Below are 26476 nucleotides of genomic sequence, written 5' to 3' on the forward strand. Positions count from 1 at the left end.
TACACAGGCAACAGAACCATCCTCCTTTTCAAACAAAGTGACAGGTTCTCATGATAGCCCACCCCCCAACCCATCCACAGATATGTACCTGCACTGTACTTCCCTTCCACTATGTTCACGTACCGGAGCCTTGGATTTAATCTCTGTATAAGCTCCATGTCTGTCTGTGTCAGAATTCCAAAATAAGTAATAAAAACACACTGTGCAGCTTTAACTGAAGATAAATAATGCCCTTGTTAATAAGTGTGGGCCATTTACATACCTCCCAAAGCCTTGTTGATAGGATGTTGCTAAGACACTCCCAGCAGTTACTGCTCACCCCCATCATCACGGGAGCGAGCTCTCAAATCCCCCACATGTGTGCTCCATTATCTTCTTCTCCATCGCAGCATTGTTGAGCTCAGAACTACTGCAACAGAGGAGACAGAGTGCATGCAAGTGGTTTGAAGTGTCTGGCAGTGTCTTAGAAACATCCTAGCAACAAGGCAGGATTTGGGAGGTGTGTAAATGGCCTACACCTATAGCAAGGGCATTATTTAACTTTGGTCAGAGAGGCACAGTTTTTATTTTTTCTGCAGGCGCCCTTTACCTGCATAGGCAGTTTTTTTGGTAAAGGCGAACTAACCCTTTAATGACCTTGGCCCCTCTGCCACATAACGGTGTTTGACAGTTAGGAGGAGGGAGAGGAGGTTTGGTGGTCTCCAATATTCAGATGTATCAGAAAGAAAGTTGGGTATAAGTGTGCTGAGAATGGTTAGTTAATAACACCTCATATGACGTCCTGTCAAAAGCAGCCATTCACAGGGTTGCACAGCAGCGTGATCTGTCACCGGCTATGTCCACGGGACACAGCTGATGACAGATCACTACACCAGCCCGTTGCCAGTGTCATGTGACTGCTGTGACCAATCACAGCAGATCACATGTCGATTGTATACAATGGATGGCTTCCTGTCATGCCATTCATTGTATACAATTGTGTTGTTAGCTGTGATTGATCAAAGCAGTCACATGGTACAGACAGGGCCAATCAGAGCCCATCTGTATCATGTGATGAGCTTTGCCCAATCACAGCTAATCACAACATAAGACTGAACGAATCAGTTTCATTCAGTAACAGTGATTGCAAATATCAATGGAATACATTGGTATTAGCAACCATAATATGTAAAAAATAAATAAATAAATTCCTGATCACTTGCCCAGAGTAGTTCAATGTTACTATGCTAACATTATATTGCTTTGGTCACAGTGTGTTGAAAACAAAATAGTAAAAAAACAAAACAAAAAATAATGTAATAAAAAATAAAAAAAAAATAGGAAAATGTGAACAAAATAAAAATTAAATTTTTTTTTTTCACATACTGTCACAAGTCACTGTACTGGACTTGTGACAATATGTAAAAAAAAACAAATTGTGATTTTTTTTTTTTTAATTTCTACATTTTCCAAATAATTGTAACAAAAAATGACAACCTCCAAAAAACTCACCATGCCTCTTATTAAATACCTTGGACTGTCTATTTTCCAAAAATGGGTAATTTAAGGGGTATTTGTACTATGCTGGTGTTTTCGGGCTTCAAGAGATGAGATTGGATGTCGGTAGATTGTTCGATTGTCAGATATGTATACCATGGTTTGTGGACTCTATAGACTTCCTACAGACTAAATAATATACACTAATTTGGGGTATTTTCACCAAAGAAGTGTAGCAGAATACATTTTGACCTACATTTTTGAAGAAATTTTATTTATTTGCAAAATGTTATAACAAAAACGAAGAAAAATTAGCTTTTTTCAAAAGTTTCAGGTTTTTTTCTGTTTAGTTAGCAAAAAATAAAAAAGAAAGCTCTATTTGTGTGAAAAAATGATAAAAATTTGTTATGGGTACAGTGTTGCATGACTGCTCAATTGTCATTCAAAGTGTGACAACACTGAAAGCTGAAAATTGTCCTGGGCAGGAAGGGGGTAAAAGTGCCCAGTATTGAAGTGGTTAAAGGGGTAAAAAAAATGACAGATTCCTTTTATGATTCCTTTTATGATAACCAATGGTGATATGTATGTACTTTATTTGCAAACTGAGAACATTTATATAATTTAAACCAGGGGTCCTCAAACTACGGCCCGCATGCGGCCCGCCGAGGACATTTATCCGTCCCGCCGGGTGTTTTTTAATATTTGTCATCCCCCTGCGTACTTTCACAGCGGCATCCACTGCGTACTTTCACTTTCATTCCAACAGCACCGCTGTGCTTGACTGGCTCTGCCTCTCCCTCACTTAGCTCGCTCACCTGCCCCTTGGCTCCGCCTCGGCTCCACCCCCAGTGATATTCCTGTGTGCTGGGGATGTAGATCCGGCCGGCGCGGCGAGTAAATGATAGAGGGGTGGTGTCTGTGATCTCTGGAGGGGCTGCTTGCAGTTCTCCTGCGCTGGGCAGTGACAGACAGCCGAGGAGAAGGACACTGATCAGACTGCATTGATGGACACTGGTGAGGCTGCATTAATGGACACTGATCATACTGCATTGATGGGCATTGGTGAGGCTGCATTAATGGACACTGATCAGACTGCATTGATGCGCATTGGTGAGGCTGCATTGATGGACACTGATCAGACTGCATTGATGGGCATTGGTGAGGCTGCATTGATGGGCACTGATCAGACTGCATTGATGGGCACTGATCAGACTGCATTGATGGGCACTGGTGAGGCTGCATTGATGGGCACTGATCAGATTGCATTGATGGGCACTGATCAGACTGCATTGTTGGGCACTGGTGAGGCTGCATTGATGGGCACTGATCAGACTGCATTGATGGGCACTGGTGGGGCTGCATTGATGGGCACTGATCAGACTGCATTGATGGGCACTGGTGAAGCTGCATTGATCAGACTGCATTAATGGGCACTGATGAGGCTGCATTGATGGGCACTGATCAGATTGCATTGATGGGCACTGATCAGACTGCATTGATGGGCACTGGTGAGGCTGCATTGATGGGCACTGATCAGACTGCATTGATGGGCACTGGTGAGGCTGCATTGATGGGCACTGATCAGACTGCATTGATGGGCACTGGTGAGGCTGCATTGTTGGGCACTGGTGAGGCTGCATTGATGGGCACTGGTGAGGCTGCATTGATGGGCACTGATCAGACTGCATTGATGGCCACTGATCAGACTGCATTGATGGGCACTGGTGAAGCTGCATTGTTGGGTACTGGTGAGGCTGCATTGATGGGCACTGGTGAGGCTGCATTGTTGGGCACTGGTGAGGCTGCATTGATGGACACTGGTGAGGCTGCATTGATGGGAACTGATCAGACTGCATTGATGGGCACTGATCAGACTGCATTGATGGGCACTGATCAGACTGCATTGATGGGCATTGGTGAGGCTGCATTGTTGGGCACTGGTGAGGCTGCATTGATGGGCACTGGTGAGGCTGCATTGATGGGCAATGATCAGACTGCATTGATGGGCAATGATCAGACTGCATTGATGGGCACTGGTGAGGCTGCATTGATGGGCACTGGTGAGGCTGCATTGATGGGCACTGATCAGACTGCATTGATGGGCCTATATATATAGTCCAGATATAGTCCGGCCCTCCAACGGTTTGAGGGACAGTGAACTGGCCCCCTGTTTAAAAAGTTTGAGGACCCCTGATTTAAACCATACCATCAACTATGTTGAATGTTCCTTTGAAGTGGAACTCTACATATTAAAAAAATAATAGATACATTATAGTTCGGTTGTGCATTCACTCGAAAATCATATTTTCATTTAGAACTAGCATGTGTAACTAATTCTATCTTGGCCTACTGAAATCTCCAAATAGCAGCACTAAGGGTGAACAAGGGTACTTGAACATTGAACTCCAGGCAGACTAAATTACCACAGCTCTGTAATCATTAAATGTGTTTTTAAATTGAAGTAGTGTAAGTACCAAAATTTGACCTGGTATCAGCCTCTTGTCATCTCCTGTACAGTTCAGCTTAGAATGGAAGTGAAAGAGGCAGAACAGGGAGCCAGTTAGGTGTGTTGTAGTGAAAGGAGCATACTGAGAGGAGAAGAGAACAGATGGAACAGACAGAAGAGCTAATGGGGTAGAGATCTGTAGGTGTTATTGAACTGCAGTAACCCCCCCCCCCCCCAAAAAAAAAACAAAAAAAAAAAACAAGCAAACAGATCTTCTCTCATACTGTGGCAGAGCTGTGTAAATCTAATGACTGGATGGACAGAAATACAAATTGTTTGGCAGGCAAAACGGCTCTCAGATTCATATTGATTCCATGTATTTGGCTGTTTGCCTGGAGTTCAGCCATATATGCCCCACTGTATTACATAGGGCTGTCTGTTAACATGCAGAAAAAGGAAATATACCAACACAGGGCTCAAAGAGTGATGGAAAGTGTCACATGCATTACAGGGGGGAAATCACAACTTAATATAATGTGAATATAAAAATAAAAAGGCAAAATGTGATCATACGATATAAAAGAATGCATATGTAATGACACCTGAAAAGTTGCCTGAAACCGAGCCAATGCCATACCAAAGCTGAATAGAAAACAATGGAGGTGCAGACAATTACTAGGCATTGCAGCTGTTACCAAGAACAAGCTCCATAGCAGAAAATACATAAAATGCACAAAAAGCACACTGACATAGTGTAGTAAGTTGGCACCATATTGTTAAAAACAGTATTGCTTTCACCTAAAGTCAGAAACTAGAGGGGGCTTTAAATAACCAAGTCTGTGGGGGAACCTGTTATGTGCATGAAGCAAATTGAAACCTGGGACTGAGAAGCACAGAGTTTCCTCTAACTACTGGCTAGGAGGGGAGACTTGCGTTTCTTTTGTCCCCTTCAGTTTCTGACTTTTTGTGAGTGTAATACTTACTATACAATTAGTACTATAAAACAAGCTTGCTATACATATTGTGCATTTGATGCTAACCACGAACATGTTTATAGCCATACCAATATGTTACTTCATTGTCTAATTACATCTTAGGGCAGGTCCTGGACCAGGCTGTGTGGCTTTAATGTAGAATGATCTGTACAGAGGTCCAGTACCTGGGTGTGCTACTAGACAAAAGTGCCCAAATCACAAGACTGGCTGAACAGAATTCTACTGGCAGGCTAAATAGATCATATATATCCGTGTGTAGCTGGCTGTTTGCCTAGAGTACGGTTTCAAGGATATTTTAACCATGACTTTGACATATAACTAATGTCTTTTGATTTATTGTTCTTAACATTTATCATAATATCACATAACTGTTTTCTGGTTTAACAGTTTGCTTTTCCCAATGTGGAAGTCCATCGGATACACGCCATGCGCTTTACCCCCGAGCAGCTTGATGATGAGGAGATAGTCCGTCGTCAGAAACACCTGTTTTTCTGTCCCTGTTGGGAGGAGTCGGTCACCAGCACTTGGAACTGTGATGGAGAAATTTTGGACTGTGCCGAGCTCAGCATCAGGTGAGAAACAGGATTTCAGGTTTTGCATGTCTTCAATGCACAAAGCCCACCATTTTGGCTTGGCCAGCATTTTCTAAAGTGATTGACTGTCCCCACTAAGGCAAGGTTCACACCTATGCAGGCTGCGTTTGAGCTGTTTCTGCATTGCATTTTTGCTGCGTTTTGTGGGGGGTTTTTTTTCATTTGTTTAAAATGTTCTTTTTGCTAGGTAGATTTAAAACGCAAAACACAGCAAAAATGTAATACATGCTTTTCTGCAGTGTTTCCATTGAAGTCTATAGAACCAAAAACGCAACTTTTTTGCATTCAAAAAAGTCCCTGACCCTTTCCAAAAAAACGCATCGGGTGAAAACGTGCAAATGTGAACATGTCCCATAGGAAACCATGTTAAATGGACTGTACTGCGTTTATGAAAAACACAAAACGCTGCAGAAAATGCTTAGGTGTGAACCTGGGGTAACAGAGGCTGTGTTCCTCTGGAAATACACATAGACCTGGGATTGTCTCCAGATCTGCACAAAAATTGATAGAAATGCCATCTATTTTCTTTGGGAAGCTTAACCTCCCTGGCGGTATGGTCATGTCAGGAATTTTGTGCTGAAAGCGGTACCATTTTTTTGCATGGAAATATGTAGTTTTTAATTGTAGGCTGTAATTTTTAGGAATAACTCACTGAAATCTATCCGAAAAAGAGTCTATTAAACATTCCGGATATGATAAAACTTGAAACACGAAATCATAAATTATAATTTAATAAATAATCATAAAAAATAATAATATAATAATAAATTTAATTCAATAATATAATCAAACCAAAAACACTGAAATTTGAAATACAGAGGCAAATTCGCACATCGCTGAGCAAAGTCGCAAAATTGTTTTCAGTGTCTGATGACGAATTTCCCCACAAATCATCACTCAATTCTGCAAGTGGTTCTGATTTACTATCGCTGCTCTAAAACCGCTTTTGACGTAAAGGGACGCTTTTTGGCCGCCATGGACTTTTCTAAGTTTTCAGGCAGAAAGAACATTCAAAATGCAGGCAGGGCACAGGACAAAGCAGTAGGGACAAAATGTATGTGAAATGCAGTGAAAAAGCAATGACAGCAAAAATGTCATTTTTTAAAAATTTCAAATTTCCCGCCGGTTCCGCCGCCCGAACGTTCCGACGTCACGGGGACCGGAACACGGAAGCCAGATGCCGGCATCCGCCGGAGGAGATGGACGGGGACGCTGCAGGGGACCCATCGTGGGAGCGAAGGACAAGGTAAGTGCTGCAGGGACCCCCAGAGAACGCTGCATGGTAAGCTTGAGTGTAGCTCGGGGTTACCGTTCTTGGTATAGAAATTCTACCCCGAGCTACACTCGGGAACACCGCTAAGGAGGTTAAAGGATAAGTTCACCTTATACAGGCAAGAAGATACACACTGACAAGAAGAGACAATGAACTACCACAGTGCTCAACAGTGCTGTGGTAACTCATTGAGAACTACAAGCGAACAGCGGACAGGTTCTCTGGACTTGTAGTTTCCCATTCACAGAACTGAATGAATGACGCAGCTGGGTGGGCAGAGAGCCACACGGGCGCGTTTGAAAAAAAAAAAATAGTGACAGCTAGCGGGGGGATAAGATCCCCCACTAGCTGTCAATAGATGCAGCGGAGCGGGGAGACGCTGCAGGAGTGGGAACATGTTACATGTTCCACCCTAAAAATGGGTGGAATATGTAACATACTCCAAAAGGTTAACTTATTCTTTAAGAGGAACCATAATGATGCAGGGTCAATTTTAGTTTAATTTAACATTTTACTAAACTTAGGCGATAAAAGTATGTTTTTTAATCTGTGTTCTCTCTTTATTAAAGCCCTAACTCCATGATAAATGTCCCCCAAACCATTGGTAAAATAAAAAAACAACTTTGGCTGCACTACTCACTTCCTCTCCAGCGCTGTCTTTTGCACTGATTCTCCTTTGCCTCCTTTGTTATACTCCATCTTTGGGGTTGAGCAATGCCCAGTGTCAAACTGGAAGATTGAGCCCATACTATTATACTATAGTGCCGCTATTATACCCTACTACTACCATAAGGGCCAGTCATCATAGACAAAAATAAGATATAACTGTGCTCAAATCCAAATAGTTTACATATACAGTATGTGTAATGGTGCAGAAAGTGAGCAGTATTGATGTGATGAGTACTATTCTCTGCACCATATTATTTGGGCTATTGAGCTCTGTAATGAAAAGGAGTCTCTACAGCTTCAGTTGCTGACTGAAATTTTATAAAATAATATAATATAAAATAAAAATAATATTTATTTTTTTATTCCTGAACATAAAATATTTACAAAAACACATTCCATTTCAGATAGAGGTAGACTCATTATCTAATTTTTTTCCACTGTAGGGTACATCATCAGCTCATCCAACTCTTTGCCCGGGGAATTGAAGACATGCCAAGCAGATAAGCCTGACCACTATGTCCGCCATGATGGGTGAAGCCCATTTCTGATGACACACCTGTGTTCAAAATAGAAGGAGTCATTTTTATGCTGCTGGCACAGCAAACACTGCTCAATACCGTGCCCACTGGGCGGGTATAGATGCCAAACTCTTCACACTGCCATGCACTTTAAACCCCTGCCGGAGATCTCTTCTTTTGGAGCTTTGGCAAATGCAAAATGATATCAATATTTATCTGTTATACCCCATAATGGGGCACCTGTTATAGCTACATGTTGTGAATTCATCAACAGAAAACCCATATGATGAGCCTGGAGCTTGTGTGAGCTATTTATGTTTGTAAAGGAGCAGCATTGGATTCATGATAAACATTATATTTTCTGGACTAAATTTTCTGGAGCAAAACGTTCCTAAAGTTAAAATTGTCATTGTACAATGAGAGGCACCTGCAGGCTGTAAAGAACAAATGTGTGGTCTGTGAATATATATATATATATATATATATATATAATGGTGCTTGTGAGATGATTGAATTTGGTTCATTAAAATTGCTTTAATTCATTTGCTTTATGTTTAAATTGACTCAAAAACAGTTCTTTCTTGTGTCAGCATAAAAGTGACTGTTTCCAGACAAATAGAGCCACCCTTGTGGTGGCAGAAAAGTAGTTGAGGACCGACATCACCCTCTTGTGTCAGCCTAAAGGTGGTTTATTACTCTAGAGCAGACATTCTTAACCACTTGCCTACCAGGCACTTATACCCCCTTCCTTACCAGGCCAATTTTCAGCTTTCAGCGCTTCCGCACTTTGATTGACAATTGCGCGGTCATGCAACATTGTACCCATATGAAATTTTGATCATTTTTTTCTCACAAATAGAGCTTTCTTTTGGTGGTATTTAATCGCCACTGGGCGCTTTACTTTTTGCGCTATAAATTAAAAAAAGTGCAAAAAATTAGAAAAAAAAAAAAAAGTTTATTTGTTTCTTTTATAAAATTTTTCAAACAGGTATTTTTTCTCCTTCACTGATTTGCGTTGATGAGGCGGCACTGATGGGCACTGATAGGCGGCACTGATGGGCACTGATAGGCAGCACTAAAGGGCACTGATAGGCAGTACTAATGAGGTGGCACGGATAGGCGGCACTGATAGACAGCACTAATTAGGGGTCACGGATAGGCGGCACTGATATGCAGCACTGATAGGCGGCACTGATAGGTGACACTGATGATGGGTACTGATAGACGGCACTGACTGGCATCACTTCTGGGCACTGACTGGCGGCACTGACTGGCACAACCCCTGGGCACTGACTGGTGGCACTGACTGGCAGCACTGGTGGGTGGCACTGGTGGGTGGCACTGGTGGACAGCACTGGTGGGTGGGCACAGGTGGGTGGCACTGGTGGGCACAGGTGGGTGGGCACAGGTGGGTGGCACTGCTGGGCACATGTAGGTGGCACTTCTGGGCACAGGTAGGTGGCACAGGTGGGGGCACTGCTGGGCACAGGTGGGGGCACTGCTGGGAATGGGTGGGCGGGGCTAGTGGGCGCACTGCTGATCGGAACTTGCGGGGGTCACTGCTGGGCACCGATCATCAGGGCACTGATCATCAGTGCCCTGATGATCGGTGCCGATCCCCGCTGTGACAACTGCCGGTTCTCGGCAGTACTTTCCTCACGATCTGACAGCGTGAGGAAAGTGCAGCCGAGAACCGGCACTTGCATTTTCCTGTGATCAGCGTGTCATTGGACACCGCTGATCACGTGGTAAAAGGCCGGTGGGATCGGCCTTTCACCACATCACGTGATCAGCTGTGTCCGTAGGACACAGCGATCACGGAGATCGCCGGGTGCGCGCCCCCTGGGGCGCGCAGGAGAGCGCGTTCTGGGAGGACGTCATATGACGTCCACTCAGAACTGGCCGGCCGCGGTGAAGCCGTCTTTCGGCTATGCGCGGTCGGCAAGTGGTTAATCAGAGTTCCTCCAGAGGTTGCTAGGGGGTTCTTTGAGCTGTATCTGATTGACCTCCCATTTGATGGTGCGATCAAAGTTCCAGGGCCAACACCACTAGGCAGAGCCAGCAGTATGAAAGCGATGATCTTTTTTAGCTGTCTGCAAGGGTGGAATTCTGACCATCACTGTAAAAGTTGCATTCTTCCTCATGATCACAATATAAGGGGCATTTTCCCAATTGACCCCTGATAAATCGGATTTTGTAAGTTTTCCCTGAGACCTGCCAATTATTTCTGGGGTTAAAAGGTTGATCAAGCCTGATCTAGAGAGCTGCTGAAGATATCACTTGGCTGACAACAGTTCTGGTTAACAGGACTGTCCAGACTAGTCCATAAAAAGCCACAACAAAGCCTTAATTTCATGTTATTATTAATCTGACATAAATTTTAATTGTAAACTGGACAAACATTTAATTTTTTTTTTTAATAAAACTCTATCTAGCTGTGGTGGAGACCCCAATGGACCCCTGTGTGACACCAATTTTTGAGCCATTAGCCAAGTAAAAACATTTACTTTCTGTGTACGGGTTCACACTAGATAGAGGTCAGCCATGTCCTGGTCTATATGTATTTTCTGACAATCAGTTCTGGCTTCACACTGTATGTTGGTTCCAAATCTGTAGCTTGGAAAATATTGAAGCCAATGAGGATACAGCAATAGTAGCCCCTTGCATCTCCTTTATGGTGTTTTATGCTTTGAACAAGGTAGTGAAAACCCCTTATATATTCTCAATAGAAGTGCAGAAAAACCTGCACTGCTAAAGGATGGAGGCTGCCATTGCTAACCTCTCTTTCAGAAAGTACTAGTTCCCTGGCTGTTATGCTGATCCAATGGTTTCAGTACTTTGAAGCACTGACCAGGAACTAGCATGCATATAAAGAGCTCTGGGTTTCAAGTCTAAGGAAGTATTGATGTTAGAGATAGCCAAGTAACTGGTATTTTCAGAAGGGAAGTACTTGCAGCCTCCATATTCAGTACAGGCAGGGCTTTGTTTCAGCAGGAACACAGGGGGAATGCATTTCTGGCACCTCCAGCACTGAATGTATTTAATGGCAAGGAGTGCTGGGGTGTGCTGGAAAGTCTATTGATGCTGGCTGCTGGGGGATTTATTGTTGCTGGGGGGATCTCTTGCTGAGGGAAGTCTATTGTTTCTGAAGGGTGAATTGTTGTTGGGAGGGGTTTACTGTTGAGGGAGGGGTTTGTTGTTGTTGCCTGCTGAAAGATCTATTGTTGCTGATGGGGGTCTATTTTTGTTGGAGTGGGCCTATTGTTGCTGGGGGTTCTTTTGTTGATGGCAGTATGATATATTTTTTCCTGTTTGTTTTCTTTTGTAATTCCATACAAATTGCTTAACACCACAAAATGATACTTGGTTCTGTATTCACTAAAAGAGGTGGTACTGGTAGGTGAGTAGGCAGTGGAACCAAAGGATGGGGCTTGTAGGTAGGTAGGGGGTGGAAACAAGGGGTGAGTTCCTGCACCGATTCTCTGACAAAAAAGCCCTTAGTACAGGCATATAGGTTTACAAACATTAAACAATTGCTATGGTAGGCTAGCTATACTGCTATCAGCGGCCTCCTGTGTGTATGGGAGCCAAATACAATATACAGATGATGGGAAATGTGTTCATTATCAGCTGTGTAATCACATGACTCAAGAACTGTTTTTTTTTAGTTTTTAATATACTCTGCATAGATCTCTTTTACATAATGTACAGTTGTGTTCAAAATAATAGCAGTGTGTTGAAAAAAGTGAATAAAGCTCAAAATCCTCCTAATAGCTTTTATTTCCATACACACAAATGCATTGGGAACACTACACATTCTATTCCAAATCAAAACATGAAGAAAAATATATTTATTTCAACTTATACCAGCGCAAAACCCACAATACAATAAAATACATCACCAACCCATAAATAATAATTACTAAATATCACAAACTTAAAATACACTGTGACACAAAAATATTAATTAAAATATTAATTGAAATAAAAAATATATATAATTTAAAAAATAATAAGTCCAGTGACAAAATCCAAAAAACACAGTCCCGTGAAAAAATTATATTTTCATTGGATTCTTCCGTGCCAGTGATACCTCCACCATCCACCAGTGCAAAACCAACATTAACCGCACTCACCAGATATTGGTGAGTAAAACGCCTTTCAGGGATATTAAGGGCTCCTGGACCCCCTTTAATTTGTATATGACCTCCAAATATTGACTCCTCTAGGATATGGACACCTCCTCTAGTTACTCCTCTCACCGAATCCCCCAGAGAAAATCAGGAAGAAGAAAAAACCATAGTGTGATACCGTAATGATTTCCAATCTTAAGAGAATTTTTTCCAGACCACTCACATTTTAGCAGATATTAACCCGCATTTTATTGAAGCAAAACAATCTTTCTTTCATATAAAACGATTTCTGTATAGAGACCCCACAGCCAGGTATACAGCAGGATAACAGACCTCAGATGCAGACTCATCCACTATGCAAAGATGGCCCCTTGGAACGCACCGCTCGGCGTGCGTTCCACTCATCAGAAATGACGTCAGACGCCGGGACAGCCAGCCGGAAATACGTCAACACGTTTCGCCCCACCCACAGCTGCTGTGTCCCCATAGTGTAACAGGTGGCTCTAGCCACATAAACAACCCACTCATTCATGCTGTACAGGCCAGAGGACCTGTGTGAATGGGGCATTGTTTACTTTTTTTTTCTTTTCCTCAGCTCGTTAATTTCAATGGCCTGCCTAATGTGTGGGAACATGCAAAAATACTGCAGGCATATTATTTTAAAAGTGTGTTGCACCTAACCGTGCACAACTGCAAAGGGCATTGCATTTCTTTGCTGTGCTGGAAAATGTGTGTTCTTGCATGCGTTTCTGCACCACCAATGGTGTGAACAAGTCTTAAGGGCCAGTTCACACTATAGAAACAGTCTAGATGTGTTCCTGATGCGTTTTTGCATGCCCTTTTGGCATGCATGTTTAGTGTGTTCCAGTACATTTTGGATGCGTTTTGGACACGTTGCATTGCATTTTTGTATCCCTTCCAGTTAGTTTTTTCTACTTTCTTTTTATTCAATTTAATTAGGGACGTGTGCGTTTTAGTACATTCAAGGACATTTCAATGTGTTCCAGTACAGTTCTGTGCATAAACAATGCAGCGTGGTCAACTTCTTTCTGTGCGTTTGTGATGCCGAAAAAGCAACTGAAACACATGTAGTGTGAACTGGTCCTAAAGATTATTAGAGGTAAGGGAACGGGACTGACCAGGGATTGTGAATTCAATCAGACTAGTGGTGATATACAATCAGCAATCGTATAATAATGTGAGATCTGAGCTGTAGCTGATAGAAAATGAGACACATTCACTTGATCAGTAAATAGTTAAAAAGAGTGGGGCGGTGATCCATAGATTTGCATATGGGACAGGTGATGATGGGGTGGGGGAGGGGGTCAAGTTGTATAAGGAGACAGATATAAAGAAGAGAAAAAAGTTACAATGAAATATACACAGCATGAAACTTGCACATTTCCTAATTGGCAGAAGAACAGGACGCAGGTAACATTCATCCACTTTCTAGTCATTAGGCAAAATCATAATTGATTGATCAATATTCCTGGCACTGACACAACCCAGAAAATTGATCTCCATTTTTTTAACGTTCATAAATGTCAAGGAGCTTATAATCTAAGGGCAGAAACTCAGCCATGTAACTAGGTCCAATGAACCTAACAGCATGTCTTTTAAGTGTTGGCAGAAACACATCCATACAGGGAAAGCATGCAAACTGGGATTTGAACCCATGACCCAAGTGCTGTAAGTTCTGAGCTCTAACCACTAAACCACTGTGGGAGACACAGTTTGAGATATAATGTAGAATAGTTACATTGTTTAAAAATGATAAAGCGAGCGCTGGTCAAGTGATATAGACTACTAAAATGGTATTACACAATATAAATATAACCACGAACAGTAGTGCATGAACTCGTGAAAGGTCATCCACCCCTGTGACAGTGTACTACACTATTAAGCACCTTTCTGGCTCCTGTGGCTGAGCTAATTTCTCCCCAGGACCATTTGGGCACCCAACCTGATGGATGGATGGAGCTGGATGACTAACCCATAGCTGCCAGCATACCGCTGCACCCCCAGATGTGTGATGTGTATAACCCATGCGCATTAATACTTTTGTTCTGGTGAGTGTAGACCAGTCCCAAGGGTGGTTTACCTTTCACGAGTTCATGCACTACTGTCCGTCACGGAGAGACCACACGTGCCATTCATAGGCACTCTCTGAGTTGGTACTCAGACACGAAGGACATTCCATTATTCAGGAATGATTATATGAACTTATTTTAGCACCATTTACCATTTTACATCATTGTTGCAATTCTTTGCACTTTTTGGTTTTTACATGCGTTCATTATTGATCACATGCATTTATAGCGCTGCACTTGTCTTTAACATAGAATAGTTACGTGACTAAAGAGAATGAAGATATATAATTATATTGGGATATTAGAAGTAACCAAATTATTTGAGATATAAGTGTGAAAATGTTTAACATTTGAAAATAGAATGTATGACATTCATTAGTAAATGCATTAGTTTCCTGATCATTTAGGAGAAACAGCAAAAAACAAAAAAAAAACAAACAAACAATTCTAATATAGGTGTACTATTTATTACATTCTAAAGATTCTCTTTTGCTAACACAAAAACGCCAATGTTAATAAAGCCCGCGCTTGTGCGCCATCTAGCGAACATATCCAGTATTGCACCTAAAAATATGCCAGCCGCGATTCCACATTTACTAATAGCAAAGTAGACCTTGGTTAATGAGATTGCTAGACGCCGCTCAGAAGACTGACAGGTCTTGATTGATTTAACTGAGTCTGCCTGAATGGTCAGAGTCCGATAGTAGACTCACGTCTTAGTGAATCAGGGCCAATATGTCTCTCAGCAGATAGCTTAGGGTGTCTACTTTCCGAAAAGGGGTCATTTGGGGGTGTTTGTTCTATCCTGGTATTTTAGCACCTCAAGAGATGTGATGGGCGGTCAGTAAGTAAAAGCTGTGTAAATTTCAAATTATCTATATCATAGTTTGTAGACGCTATAACTTTCACACAGAGCAATCAATATACACTTATTGGAATTTTTTTACCAAAAACATGTAGCAGAATACATTTTGGCTTAAATTTATGATTAACTTTGAGTTTACAATATATTTTTTATAGCTGAAAGTAGAAAATATTGTTTTTTTTTCAAAATTTTCGTGATTTTTTTGTTTATAGTGCAAAAAATAAAAAGCGCACAGGTGATAAAATACCACCAAAAGAAAGCTCTATTTGTGTGAAAAAAGGACGTAAATTTAGTTTGGGTACAGCATTGCATGACCGCGCAATTATCATTTGAATTAGTGCAGCGCCAAACAGCAAAAAAAGGCCTGGTCATTAAGGGGGGTAAATCCTCAGGAGCTCAAGTGGTTAAATACCACCAAAAGAAAGCTCTGTCACAAATTTTTAAAAAAAATTTCATATGGGTACAGTGTTGTTTGACCGCGCAATTGTCATTCAAAGTGCGACAGCGCTGAAAGCTAGAAATTGGCCTGGGCAGGAAGGGGGTATAAGTGCCCTGTAGGCAAGTGGTTAAATAAGGGCAATAATTGCCACCTGTTTTTCAAAGAATGAATGACCTCACTAATAGAACTCCACACTGCTATTATTTTGAACATGCCCCTTTCAATTCGTGATTCAATTACACAGAATCAGCAGCATGCATGTCATGACTGTTGGGTCTGTTGGATTTCTATTACTCTACTACACCTGCTAGTAAATTATTTGCCATGTAGAAATATCATTTCTACCAAAAACAGTGATTGATCAGGTTAGTGATATCTGACTGAACACAACTGTATATCGCAGATATCGGGGACATGTATCATATCTGTCACAAGGCAATGCTAAACAGGAGCAAAGAGACAGATTGATTTTAAGACTGCAAATGTATTGATAAATATCTCATTTAGCTGCTCAGAATGATTCATAACCCCCTAATTTCATTGGGTGCCTAATGCAGGCCATAGATTGGTCGAAAATCGGCCGATTTTTCGGCCGAAAATAAAATCGGCCGATTTTCGGATCGTTAGTGGGCTATTTGTTCGGCCGTTTTTCGGGATTTTGGGGTTTTTTTTCGGTAAAGTTGGAAAAAAATCGGCCGATTTTGCCGATCGGCCGATTTTCGCGGCAATTAGTGGGCAACTGCGCATGAGCAGTGACCTGCAAGAGGAAGACAAAAAGAAGAAAAAGAAGAAGAGGAAGAGGATGAAGAAGAAGATGAAGAAGAAGAGGATGAAGAAGAAGAAGAAGATGAGGATGAAGGAGAAGAAGAAGATGAGGGTGAGGAAGAAGGAGAAGAAGAAGATGAGGGTGAGGAAAAAGAAGAAGAAGAAGATGAGGGTGAGGAAAAAGAAGAAGAAGAAGAAGATGAGGGTGAGGAAGAAGAAGAAGATGAGGATGAGGATGAAGAAGATGAGGATGAAGAAGAAGATGAGGATGAAGAAGATGAGGATGAAGAAGAAGATGAGGATGAGGATGAAGAAGATGAGGATGAGGATGAAGAAGAAGAAGATGAGGGTGAGGAAGAAGAAGAAGATGAGGGTGAGGAAGAAGAAGATGAGGGTGAGGAAGAAGAAGATGAGGGAGAAGAAGAAGAAGATGAGGGTGAGGAAGAAGAAGGGGATGAGGGTGAAGAAGAAGAAGATGAGGGTGAAGAAGAAGAAGAAGAGGATGAGGGTGAAGAAGAAGATGAGGGTGAAGAAGGAGAAGGAGATGAGGGTGAAGAAGAAGAAGAAGAAGATGAGGGTGAAGAAGAAGAAGAAGAAGAAGAAGATGAGGAAGAAGAAGAAGATGAGGGTGAAGAAGAAGAAGAAGATGAGGGTGAAGAAGAAGAAGAAGATGAGGGTGAAGAAGAAGAAGAAGATGAGGGTGAAGAAGAAGAAGATGAGGGTGAAGAAGAAGATGAGGGAGAAGAAGAAGAAGAAGATGAGGGAGAAGAAGAAGAAGAAGATGAGGGAGAAGTAGAAGAAGAAGATGAGGGTGAAGTAGAAGAAGAAGATGAGGGTGAAGTAGAAGAAGAAGATGAGGGTGAAGAAGAAGAAGAAGATGAGGGTGAAGAAGAAGAAGAAGATGAGGGTGAAGAAGAAGAAGATGAGGGTGAAGAAGAAGAGGAAGATGAGGGAGAAGAGGAAGGAAGAAGATGAGGGGAGAAGAAGAAGAAGATGAGGGTGAAGAAGATGAGGGTGAAGAAGAAGGAAGGAGAGATGAGGTGAAGTGATAGGAAGAGAGAGAGGGGAAGAAGAAGAAAAAAGAGAGAGTAGAAGATGGGGGAAGAGTGAGGTGAGGGGAGAGGAGAGGGTGGAAGAGGAGGGAAGAAGAGAGGGAGGAGAAGAAGATAAGAGTAGAGAAGAGGGACATAGAGAAGCTCTTTCTCTCCTCTCCTCTCTTTCTCCCTCCCCTCTTCTCTCTCTTCCCCCTCTCTCTCTCCTCCCCTCTCTCTCCCCCTCCCCCTCTCTTCCTCTCCTTTCTCCCTCCCCCCTCTCTTTCTCCCTCCCCTCTCTCTCCCCCTCCCCTCTCTTCTCCCTCTTTCCTCCTCTCTTTCTCCTCTTTCTCCTCTTTCTCCTCTCTTTCTCCCTCTTTCTCCCTCTCCTCTTTCCTCTCTCTCTCTCTTCTCCCTCTCCCTCTTTCCTCTCCCTTTCTCCCTCTCCTCTCTCCCCTCCTCTTTCTCCTCTCCTCTCTCTCTTCTCCCTCTCCTCTCCTTTCTCCCTCTCCTCTCCCTTTCTCCCTCTCCTCTCCCTTTCTCCCTCTCCTCTCCTCCTCTCCTTCTCCCTCTCCTCTCCTCCTCTCCCTTTCTCCCTCTCCTCTCCTCCTCCCTTTCTCCCTCTCCTCCTTTCCCTTTCTCCCTCTCCTCCTCTCCCTTCTCCCTCCCTCCCCTTCTCCCTCTCCTCTCCTTCTCCCTCTCCTCCTCTCTCTCTTTCTCCTCTCCTCTCTCTCTTTCTCCCTCTCCTCTCCTCCTCTCCCTTTCTCCCTCTCCTCTCCCTTTCTCCCTCTCCTCTCCTCCTCTCCCTTTCTCCCTCTCCTCTCCTCCCCCTTTCTCCCTCTCCTCCTCTCCCTTTCTCCCTCTCCTCCTCTCCCTTTCTCCCTCTCCTCCCCTTCTCCCTCTCCTCTCCTTCTCCCTCTCCTCCTCTCTCTCTTTCTCCCTCTCCTCTCTCTCTTTCTCCCTCTCCTCTCCTCCTCTCCCTTTCTCCCTCTCCTCTCCTCCTCTCCCCTTTCTCCCTCTCCTCCCCTTCTCCCTCTCCTCTCTCTCTCTCTCCTTCTCCCTCTCCTCTCTCTCTCTCTCTCTTTCTCCCTCTCCTCTCTCTCTCCCTCTCCTCTCCCTCTCCCCCCTCTCTCTTTCTCCCTCTCCCCCCTCTCTCTTTCTCCCTCTCCTCTCTCTCTCTCCCTCTCCTCTCTCTCTCCCTCTCCTCTCTCTCCCTCTCCTCTCTCCCTTCTTTCTCCCTCTCCTCTCTCTCTCCCTCTCCTCTCTCTCCCTCTCCTCTCTCTCCCTCTCCTCTCTCTTTCTCTCCTCTCTCTTTCTCTCCTCTCTCTTTCTCTCCTCTCTCTTTCTCCCTCTCCTCTCTCTTTCTCCCTCTCCTCTCTCTTTCTCCCTCTCCTCTCTCTTTCTCCCTCTTCTCTCTCTTTCTCCCTCTCCTCTCTCTCCTCCTCTCTTTCTCCCTCTCCCTCTCCTCTCCTCTCCTTTCCTCTCTCTTTCTCCCTCTCCTCTCCTTCTCCCTCTCCTCTCTTTCTCCCTCTCCTCTCCCTTTCTCCTCCTTTTCTCTTTTCTCTCCCTTTCTCCTCTTTTTCTCTTTCCCTCTCTTTCTCCTCTTTTTCTCTTTTCCCTCTCTTTCTCCTCTTTTTCTCTTTTCCCTCTCTTTCTCTTTTTTCCTCTCTTTCTCCTCTTTTTTTCCTCTCTTTCTCCTCTTTTTTTCCTATCCTCCTTTTCTCCCTCTCTCTCCTTCTCCTCTCTTTCTTTCTCCCTCTCCTTCTCCCTCTCCCCTCTCCCCTTTCTCCTCTCTTCCCTCTCCTCTCCTTTTCTCCCTCTCTCTCTCTGGGATCAATGCAGGGAGGTGTCCCGCACCGCACCTGTGTGAACTCAGGGCTATGACAATCTTGGGTTTACACAGGAGCAGTGAGGAAACAGCAAGCGATTTGGAGAGGAATCGCATTCCTCTTCAAATCTCATGCTATTCTTTGCGGTGCTATTTGTGTCCATACATTTTGTATTGACGCAAATCGCACCGCAAAGTATCGGTACTCGGTAGCAGCGAGTACTTGACCAAAAGTGTCGGTACCCGCACTCACAGATCAAAAAAGGGTATTGGCGCATCCCTAGTTAGAATATAATATCACAGCGGGATGGATTCTCATATCCACCTTGAATGTGTGTATGGGGGAACCAGATTATTCATTTTTCGTCTACATCATCACATCATCTGCTGTGTCTCTGTATTCTGACAGGGGGACTCCCTTGCCCCCCTACCCTAATACACTGATCAGCGTTTGCAGCCATTGGCAGCAAGCACTGATTGAATGCTGGTTTTCCAGTATGACCATTCGACATACCAAAAGTCAGCCGGTTCCTGCCCGGCTTTAGCCTACTAAATGCATTTGATGAGGCAGCAGGCTGTTGCCTGCCAGCTGCTGATATCTTCTTCTGGTCTTCTTCCGTCTTCCAATTTTTGGCTGTAGTTGGACTGTGATGAGATCACATTACATTAGTGCTGACAGGCAGAGAATCACTTATGACAGAAGAGACCAATGCCTGTTGGCATTTTGTTTTCCAGGTTCCATACCACTTTAAGGAGTCTCGCACTGCTTCAATAATATAACTATGATGGTGTCTGTAAGCCTGGTGGTAATGGCAGCGGATTGCTGTTCTTCAGGAGTGGGCACATCCAGTAAGAATTTGAGAGACTTCACCATACGTTTCGAAAATCCTTCTGTACAACCACCCCGCCGGGTTTTTCCCAGTTGATCAGCGCTGCAGGCTATAGCTGGCAGCACCAATTGGTGTATTCTACTGGGGGGGATATCTCCCTCTTCTTTCCATATCCACTATCACTTCATCGAGAATTTCTTCCATCGCCTCTTGTGTTGGTTTGTAATGAAGCTTCTTGTCCCTGGTCAGTTGATTGTTTGACACAACAACAAAGTTTGTCACTGACTCTAACTGACCTAATCTTCCTTTTTGTGGCCAGCTGCAAAAAGAAGAAAATGTGTTACTGAATAATACAAAATGCAGGCAACAAATACAGTGAGAAAAATACAGATAAACAGCAGAATAAGCCTGGAATCACTATATCAGAGGCCCATATGGTATCACAGGTTGTCACCAAAACAGGCCTGAAAGTACTGGATTAGAGATCTATGTGGTATGACAGGTTGTCACTGGCACAGACCTAGAATTACTGGGGCATAAGTGGGACGAGACTATCACCAGCAGAGGCCTAGAAGTACTGTTCAGTGGCCCAGGTCATAGCACAGGTTTTCACTGGTACATGCCTGGAAGTACTGGAGCAGTGGCCCATGTCATAGCACAGGTTGTCACTGGCACATGCCTGGAAGTACTGGAGCAGTGGCCCATGTCATAGCACAGGTTGTCACTGGCACATGCCTGGAAGTACTGGATCAGTGGCCCATGTCATAGCACAGGTTTTCACTGGCACATGCCTGGAAGTACTGGATCAGTGGCCCATGTCATAGCACAGGTTGTCATTGGCACATGCCTGGAAGTACTGGATCAGGGGCCTATGTGCTATCACAGCTGCTGCACTGCTCCAGGCTTTGCTGTTTATGTGTAATATGATGGCCAAAACCACAATGGCTTAAATTATGTAGATCGTTGATACTTACTGAGCTATTGCTACGCAGATGAAGAGGATGATCAATGTGAAAATAATCACACCTATTACTACCATGATGATAGCCAGGAGCCAAATAGGGATTTCTACAAAAGAAGAAAGGAAGAAGTTATTTTCACTGATAAGAACACATGTAAGCATTTCTGAATGTATATGGATTATAACATAGCTAGGTAAAATTAATAATGTGGAACTCTAGGTGGGGAAAGTTGGAACTAATTTATGTCTCCCCACTTGTGGAGGAAGTAAGAAGAATTCTTCCCAACATTTCCCCATGTCATATAAACTCTAAAAAAGAAGAAGGTTTTGGATGGAGCTGTGCTTTAAATAACCATTAATAATACACTAGCTGCATTAAGTATATTATTTAAGAACACTTCACTTACTTTGTACTTGGAGTCGAAACCAAGCCCGGTTGTCTTCTGAATCTTGGTCTTCAGGTTGATCTAGCATCCTTTGACTACCCTGAAAAATGTCTCCGTATTCATTGTCTTCATCCAGGGCTGGAATATACTGGTAGTCTGTTCCCAACGCCGCAATATAGTCATTATCTAGTCCTATAATCACAGAAAAGAACATTTTTGGGTTAAATTATCTAAGTGGATACGAAATCACAAGCATGAATGTTGTTTACACATTAAAAATATGAATAGAGTATATAAATCCGTAGGGTTTTCTGGATAATTATTGTCAGCATGTAAACTGCTAATATTTCCCCGCAGTGGCCAATCAAATTCCAGCCTGCCTTGGGAAGTAGAAGCCAGACAGTTCTGATTGGTAGCTGTGGTAAAATAACATTCTATTGTTGAACCCCAAATTTGACTTTGACTTAGAACATTCATAAAATATATATGCAGGGATTGCACCAGTGGGGTGTAGGGCAGTGTTAGAGCAAAAATTTCCCTAGCATCACCAAAAAGTAGAAGTCTGGGCAAGCATCTGTAAAAGTACGGACTCGGCAGCTGGTCAGTGTACAACACAGTGCAGGCGAGCATAAGGAGGGAGGGGACTCCGCGTCCCGCTGCCATGTTGGCCTAACCACCTGGGGTTTTTTAGATAGGATGGGATGTGTAGGGAATTCAATTCCCACAGAGTCAAACAAGGTTTCAACCCCCTCATACAGTTTCTCCTGCCCAATGTGTACATCTGCCCCAACAGCAGCGTAGCTAAAGGTATATATTCAGGCAGTCACGGCTGTTGGTGCTGCCAAACAATGATTACATTTGATAGGATGCACTCACTGTTCGCCCAATAATTTACCTCTTGGCTCAGTCGAATTTTAAAAAGAATTATGTACGGACGAGTGATTCTTGTAGAGCCACCTGCGGCTTGAATTTTGGCAATTTCAGCAAAAATCAACCAAAGTTCAAACTATCAATTAAAGATTTGACTTTTCTTACCTGTTTCTTGGGTTTCTGGGGGCTGAGATGTACCATGCATATCCTTATCACCTGTGTGATCTGGAAGATGAGACTCAGCCTTACTGTTCACGTCATTCTCATTCTTATCTTCATCTTTGTGCTTGGTCTCTGGAGGTACATCCGGTTGATTTGCCTTGTTATCTTCAGCTGAGAGTGTCGATTCTGCAGGTACATCAGTCTCGTCTGCGATCCTTCGCAATCCACCTGTGTACTCAGACTCTGCAGGCTCATATGGCGCATCCACTTTGTGCTCCTCACCTGTGAGCTTGGACTCTGCAGGTTCATAGGAAGCGTTCATGTTGTGCTCCTCACCTGCAAGCTCAGACTCTGTAGGTCCATATAGCACATCCGCTTTGTTCTCTTCACCTGCGAGCTTGGACTCCACAGCTTCATATGGTGCACTCATGTTGTGCTCCTCTCCGGCAAGCTCAGAATCTGCAGGTCCATATAGCACATCCACTTTGTGCTTCTCACTTGCAAGCTTGGACTCTGCAGGTTCATATGGTGCACTCACGTTGTGCTCCTCAACGGCGAGCTCAGAATCTGCAGGTGCATATAGCACTTCCGCTTTGTGCGCCTCATCTGCAAGCTTGGACTCTTCAGGTGCATAAAGCACGTCCACTATGTGCTTCTCATCTGCGAGCTTGGACTCCACAGGTTCATATGGTGCACTCACATTGTGCTCCTCACCTGCAAGCTCAGACTCTGTAGGTCCATATAGCACATCCGCTTTGTTCTCTTCACCTGCGAGCTTGGACTCCACAGCTTCATATGGTGCACTCACGATGTGCTCCTCTCCGGCAAGCTCAGAATCTGCAGGTCCATATAGCACATCCGCTTTATGCGCCTCATCTGTAAGCTTGGACTCTTCAGGTGCATAAAGCACGTCCACTATGTGCTTCTCATCTGTGAGCTTGGACTCCGCAGATAAATTTGTCTCATATTCCTTGGCATCTTTAGCTGTGAGCTTGGATTCCACTTCTGCTTTGTGTTCCTCACCTTCGAGCTTGTACAACTCATCAGCCTTGTTATTGTTACCTGTTAGCCTAGTAAGCAAAGGTGCATATACTACATCCTCACGGAACTCAGCACCTAAGGGCTTGGACCCAGCAGGTACATATTGCCCATCCGTCTTGTATTCATAACCAGTGCGCTTGGAAACAGCAGGTGCTAATCAGAGAAAAAAAAAATAGAAATAGAAATATTCATTTCTCAGTTTTAGTTCTGGGTCATATTATCTAAGAATTATAAGCACAGTCTTATGCATTATATTAACCTCTTCACGCCGGCCGAATGCAAATGTGCGGCCTCCTGGCGTCTGGGCCTAGACGCCGATCGGCCACACATTTGCATTCTATTAAAAAAGAATATATGTGCTGAGAGTGCGCACCTTGCACGCTCCCAGCACACATGTCCGGTACTCACGGAAAGGTCCTGATCTCCTCTTTCGTTTGGGAGCTTTCCCAATCATGTGACCGCTGTGACAGCGTATCACAGTGGTCACATGACCCTAAATCCCGCCCCGCCTCCCAGCTTCTGAGACCCTTAACCACTTGCTGCCCTGCCACTGTAGAAATACGGCGGCAGGGCGGTACTGGCAGGCAAAACCACGTTTTAAAACGTGTGTTTTGCAAACAGGGGGCGCACACGAGGCGGATGTCAGTCGCCGGGTCGCAGCTGTTTCCCGGCGATCGGCGGTAAACAGTGACAGAGAGCACAGCTGCAGTAGCTGTGCTGTCTGTCACTTCCTTGTCAGCTTGAGGAAGAGCTAATCGAGACAGAAGAGTTTCTCTCTCTAGATCAGCGGTGTCCCGTGCAGCACACCCCCCCCCCCGCCCCCTAGTAAAACACTCCCCCTCACTCAGATAACCCTTCCCTGCAAAATAAAGTTAACCCCTTCCTCCCCAGTGCCATTAGCACAGTGTCAGTGGTTTTCTTTTTGCACTTATCACTGTATTAGTGTTTTTGGGGATGTCAGTGACCCCAAGTCAGTACCCCCCAATGTCAGAATGTCCGCCGCAGTCCCGCCATAAGTCGCTGGTCGCTGCCATAAGTCACTGATTGCTGCCATAATTCACTGATTGCCGCCATTATTAGTATTAAAAAACCCCTAAAAATCCCAGTATCTTTCCCGCCATTTGTAAACGCTATAACTTTCACGTAAACCAATTAATTTACACGTATTGGGTTTTTTTTTAGCAAAGACATGTCGCAGAATGCATTTTGGCAGAAATTTATGACTAAATTTGATTTTTGCATTTTTTTTTTACTGGACATGTTTTATAGCAAAAAGTCCAAAATATTGTATTTTTTTCCTCAAAATTGTCAGCCTTTTTTTTTATAGCGCAAAAAATAAAAACCGCACAGGCGATCAAATACCACCAAAAGAAATCTCAATTTGTGGGGAAAAAAAAGGATGTAAAGTTCATTTATGTACCGTATTGCATGATCGCGCAATTGTCCGTTAAACTAGCGCAGCGCTGTATAGCAGAAAAATAGCGTAAGTTGCAGTATTTATACCATAGTTTGTAGACGCTATAACTTCCACGCAAAGCAATCAATATACACTTATTGGGATTTTTTTTACCAAAAACATGTAGCAGAACACATTTTGGCCTAAATTTATAACCAACTTTGAGTTTGCTATATATTTTTTATAGCTGAAAGTAAAAAATTGTTTTTCTTCAAAATTTTTGGCCTTTTTTTGTTTATAGCGTGAAAAAAAAAAAGCGCACAGATGATGAAATACCACCTAAAGAAAGCTCTATTTGTGTGAAAAAAAGGATGTAAATTTCGTTTGGGTGCTGTATTGCATGACCGCGCAATTATCAGTTGAATTAGTGCAGCGCCGAGTAGCAAAAAGAGGCCTGGTCATTAAGGGGGGTAAATCCTCTGGAGCTCAAGTGGTTAAAGGGCCGGGAGGCGCCGGCACGAAGGGGTTAAATTCAGGTTTCCTTATTACATGTCTAGCAGCCATTTGCTGACCCATGTGCTGAATGCCATTTCTAGGACGATGGGTCTACGCCTCAATCACTGTTACTGCTCTGGAACAAGTATGTGATTTCTGAATCAGGAGATAGTTACTTCCATCATTCCCTTCTCACATAGGTGTTTTGCTTTGTGACAAAATCTATTTAATAGTAGAGAAGCTATAGTCTCTTTTCAGGTTTAAACTCCCATATTCCCTCACTGCCATCACTAGTAAGTACAAGATGTAACCTATCCATGTACTGTACACTGGAATTGCCATGTCAGCCATGTACTGTGTATAGGATGGACATCTATGGCCTCTCTTCCCTTATACCACCTACTACAGGACATTGGGCTCATTTCACAAAGCTATAACACAAGGATCTTTCATTTAGCTGTGTAGCTGGAATCTTCACATCTTATAGATATCACCCCAGGACAGGCTTCATGTTTACAAAAAAGAAAAAAGTGACTTTTTTCACCTGAATGCAGCAAGACTTAAGCAGTCACATGACATGGCTAAAGCCCAGATCCTTGCATTACAGTGATGTGAATGGAGCCCAGTGTGTAGAATGTGGAATACTACAAATAGAACCGGAAGTGATAATATTACCTGCTGATACCGTCGCATGTTTCGCAATCAGTGGAAGTCCGATGATGAGTGCAATTGGCAAAGCCAATGCGATGGTAATTATTCTGAATGTTCTCATTCTTGTTTCTCCGACTGAGACAAAGATAAAACACGTCCACTCCAATCAACCTCCTCGTGTTATCTGAAGCTCTGGGGAAGTGGGCGTGGCTTGGAGGTGATCAAAGTGGGCGTGGCACAGAGGTGATCACCATGGAAACGTGGGCGTGGCTTAGAGGTGATCACAGTGGGGAAAGTGGGCGTGGCTTAGAGGTGATCACCATGGGAAGGTGGGCGTGGCTTAGAGGCAGTATAGATTCCCCCTTGCCCCCCAAGCTGGAGGGGGCGGAGCTTACAGGTTGAACACCAGGAAGGTAAACAGAGGATGTGAGAAGACAGCAACAACAGGGGACCAATGAAGGGAGCAGGGGGTGGGGCCAGGAAATAAAACAGGAAGGAGGGGAAAGAAAAACAAAGGAAAATGAATGAAAACAAGCAAAATAAAGATTTTTTTTTTTTTTTTT

General features: G+C 43.5%; 2 protein-coding genes across 4 annotated transcripts in view; one reads left to right on the forward strand and one right to left on the reverse strand.

Annotated features, from left to right (window-relative positions):
• Positions 1-8512, forward strand: part of LOC149449673 (ceramide kinase-like) — a 57259-nt gene extending 48747 nt beyond the window's left edge. For all 3 annotated transcript variants that reach the window (XM_089692944.1, XM_089692947.1, XM_089692946.1), the window contains 2 exons: positions 5305-5489; positions 7896-8512. In XM_089692944.1, the coding sequence (XP_089549070.1) occupies positions 5305-5489; positions 7896-7956 (246 nt within the window). In that variant the 3' untranslated portion in view covers positions 7957-8512. The remainder of the gene's footprint in view (positions 1-5304; positions 5490-7895) is intronic.
• Positions 8513-20001: 11489 nt separating this feature from the next.
• On the reverse strand, positions 20002-26034 carry LOC149449674 (uncharacterized). Its single transcript, XM_089692967.1, has 6 exons — positions 25938-26034; positions 22884-23524; positions 22334-22619; positions 21320-21490; positions 20926-21019; positions 20002-20270 (listed from the first exon to the last, which is right to left on the reverse strand). Exons 1-6 carry the CDS (start codon positions 26032-26034, stop codon positions 20090-20092), a joined length of 1470 nt encoding a protein of 489 aa, XP_089549093.1. The 3' UTR covers positions 20002-20089.
• Positions 26035-26476: the final 442 nt, after the last annotated feature.

This window comes from Staurois parvus, unplaced genomic scaffold, assembly GCF_062004578.1.
Source record: "Staurois parvus isolate SC_StPar_1 unplaced genomic scaffold, SC_StPar_1.0 ptg000608l, whole genome shotgun sequence".
Classification (NCBI taxonomy): domain Eukaryota; kingdom Metazoa; phylum Chordata; class Amphibia; order Anura; family Ranidae; genus Staurois; species Staurois parvus.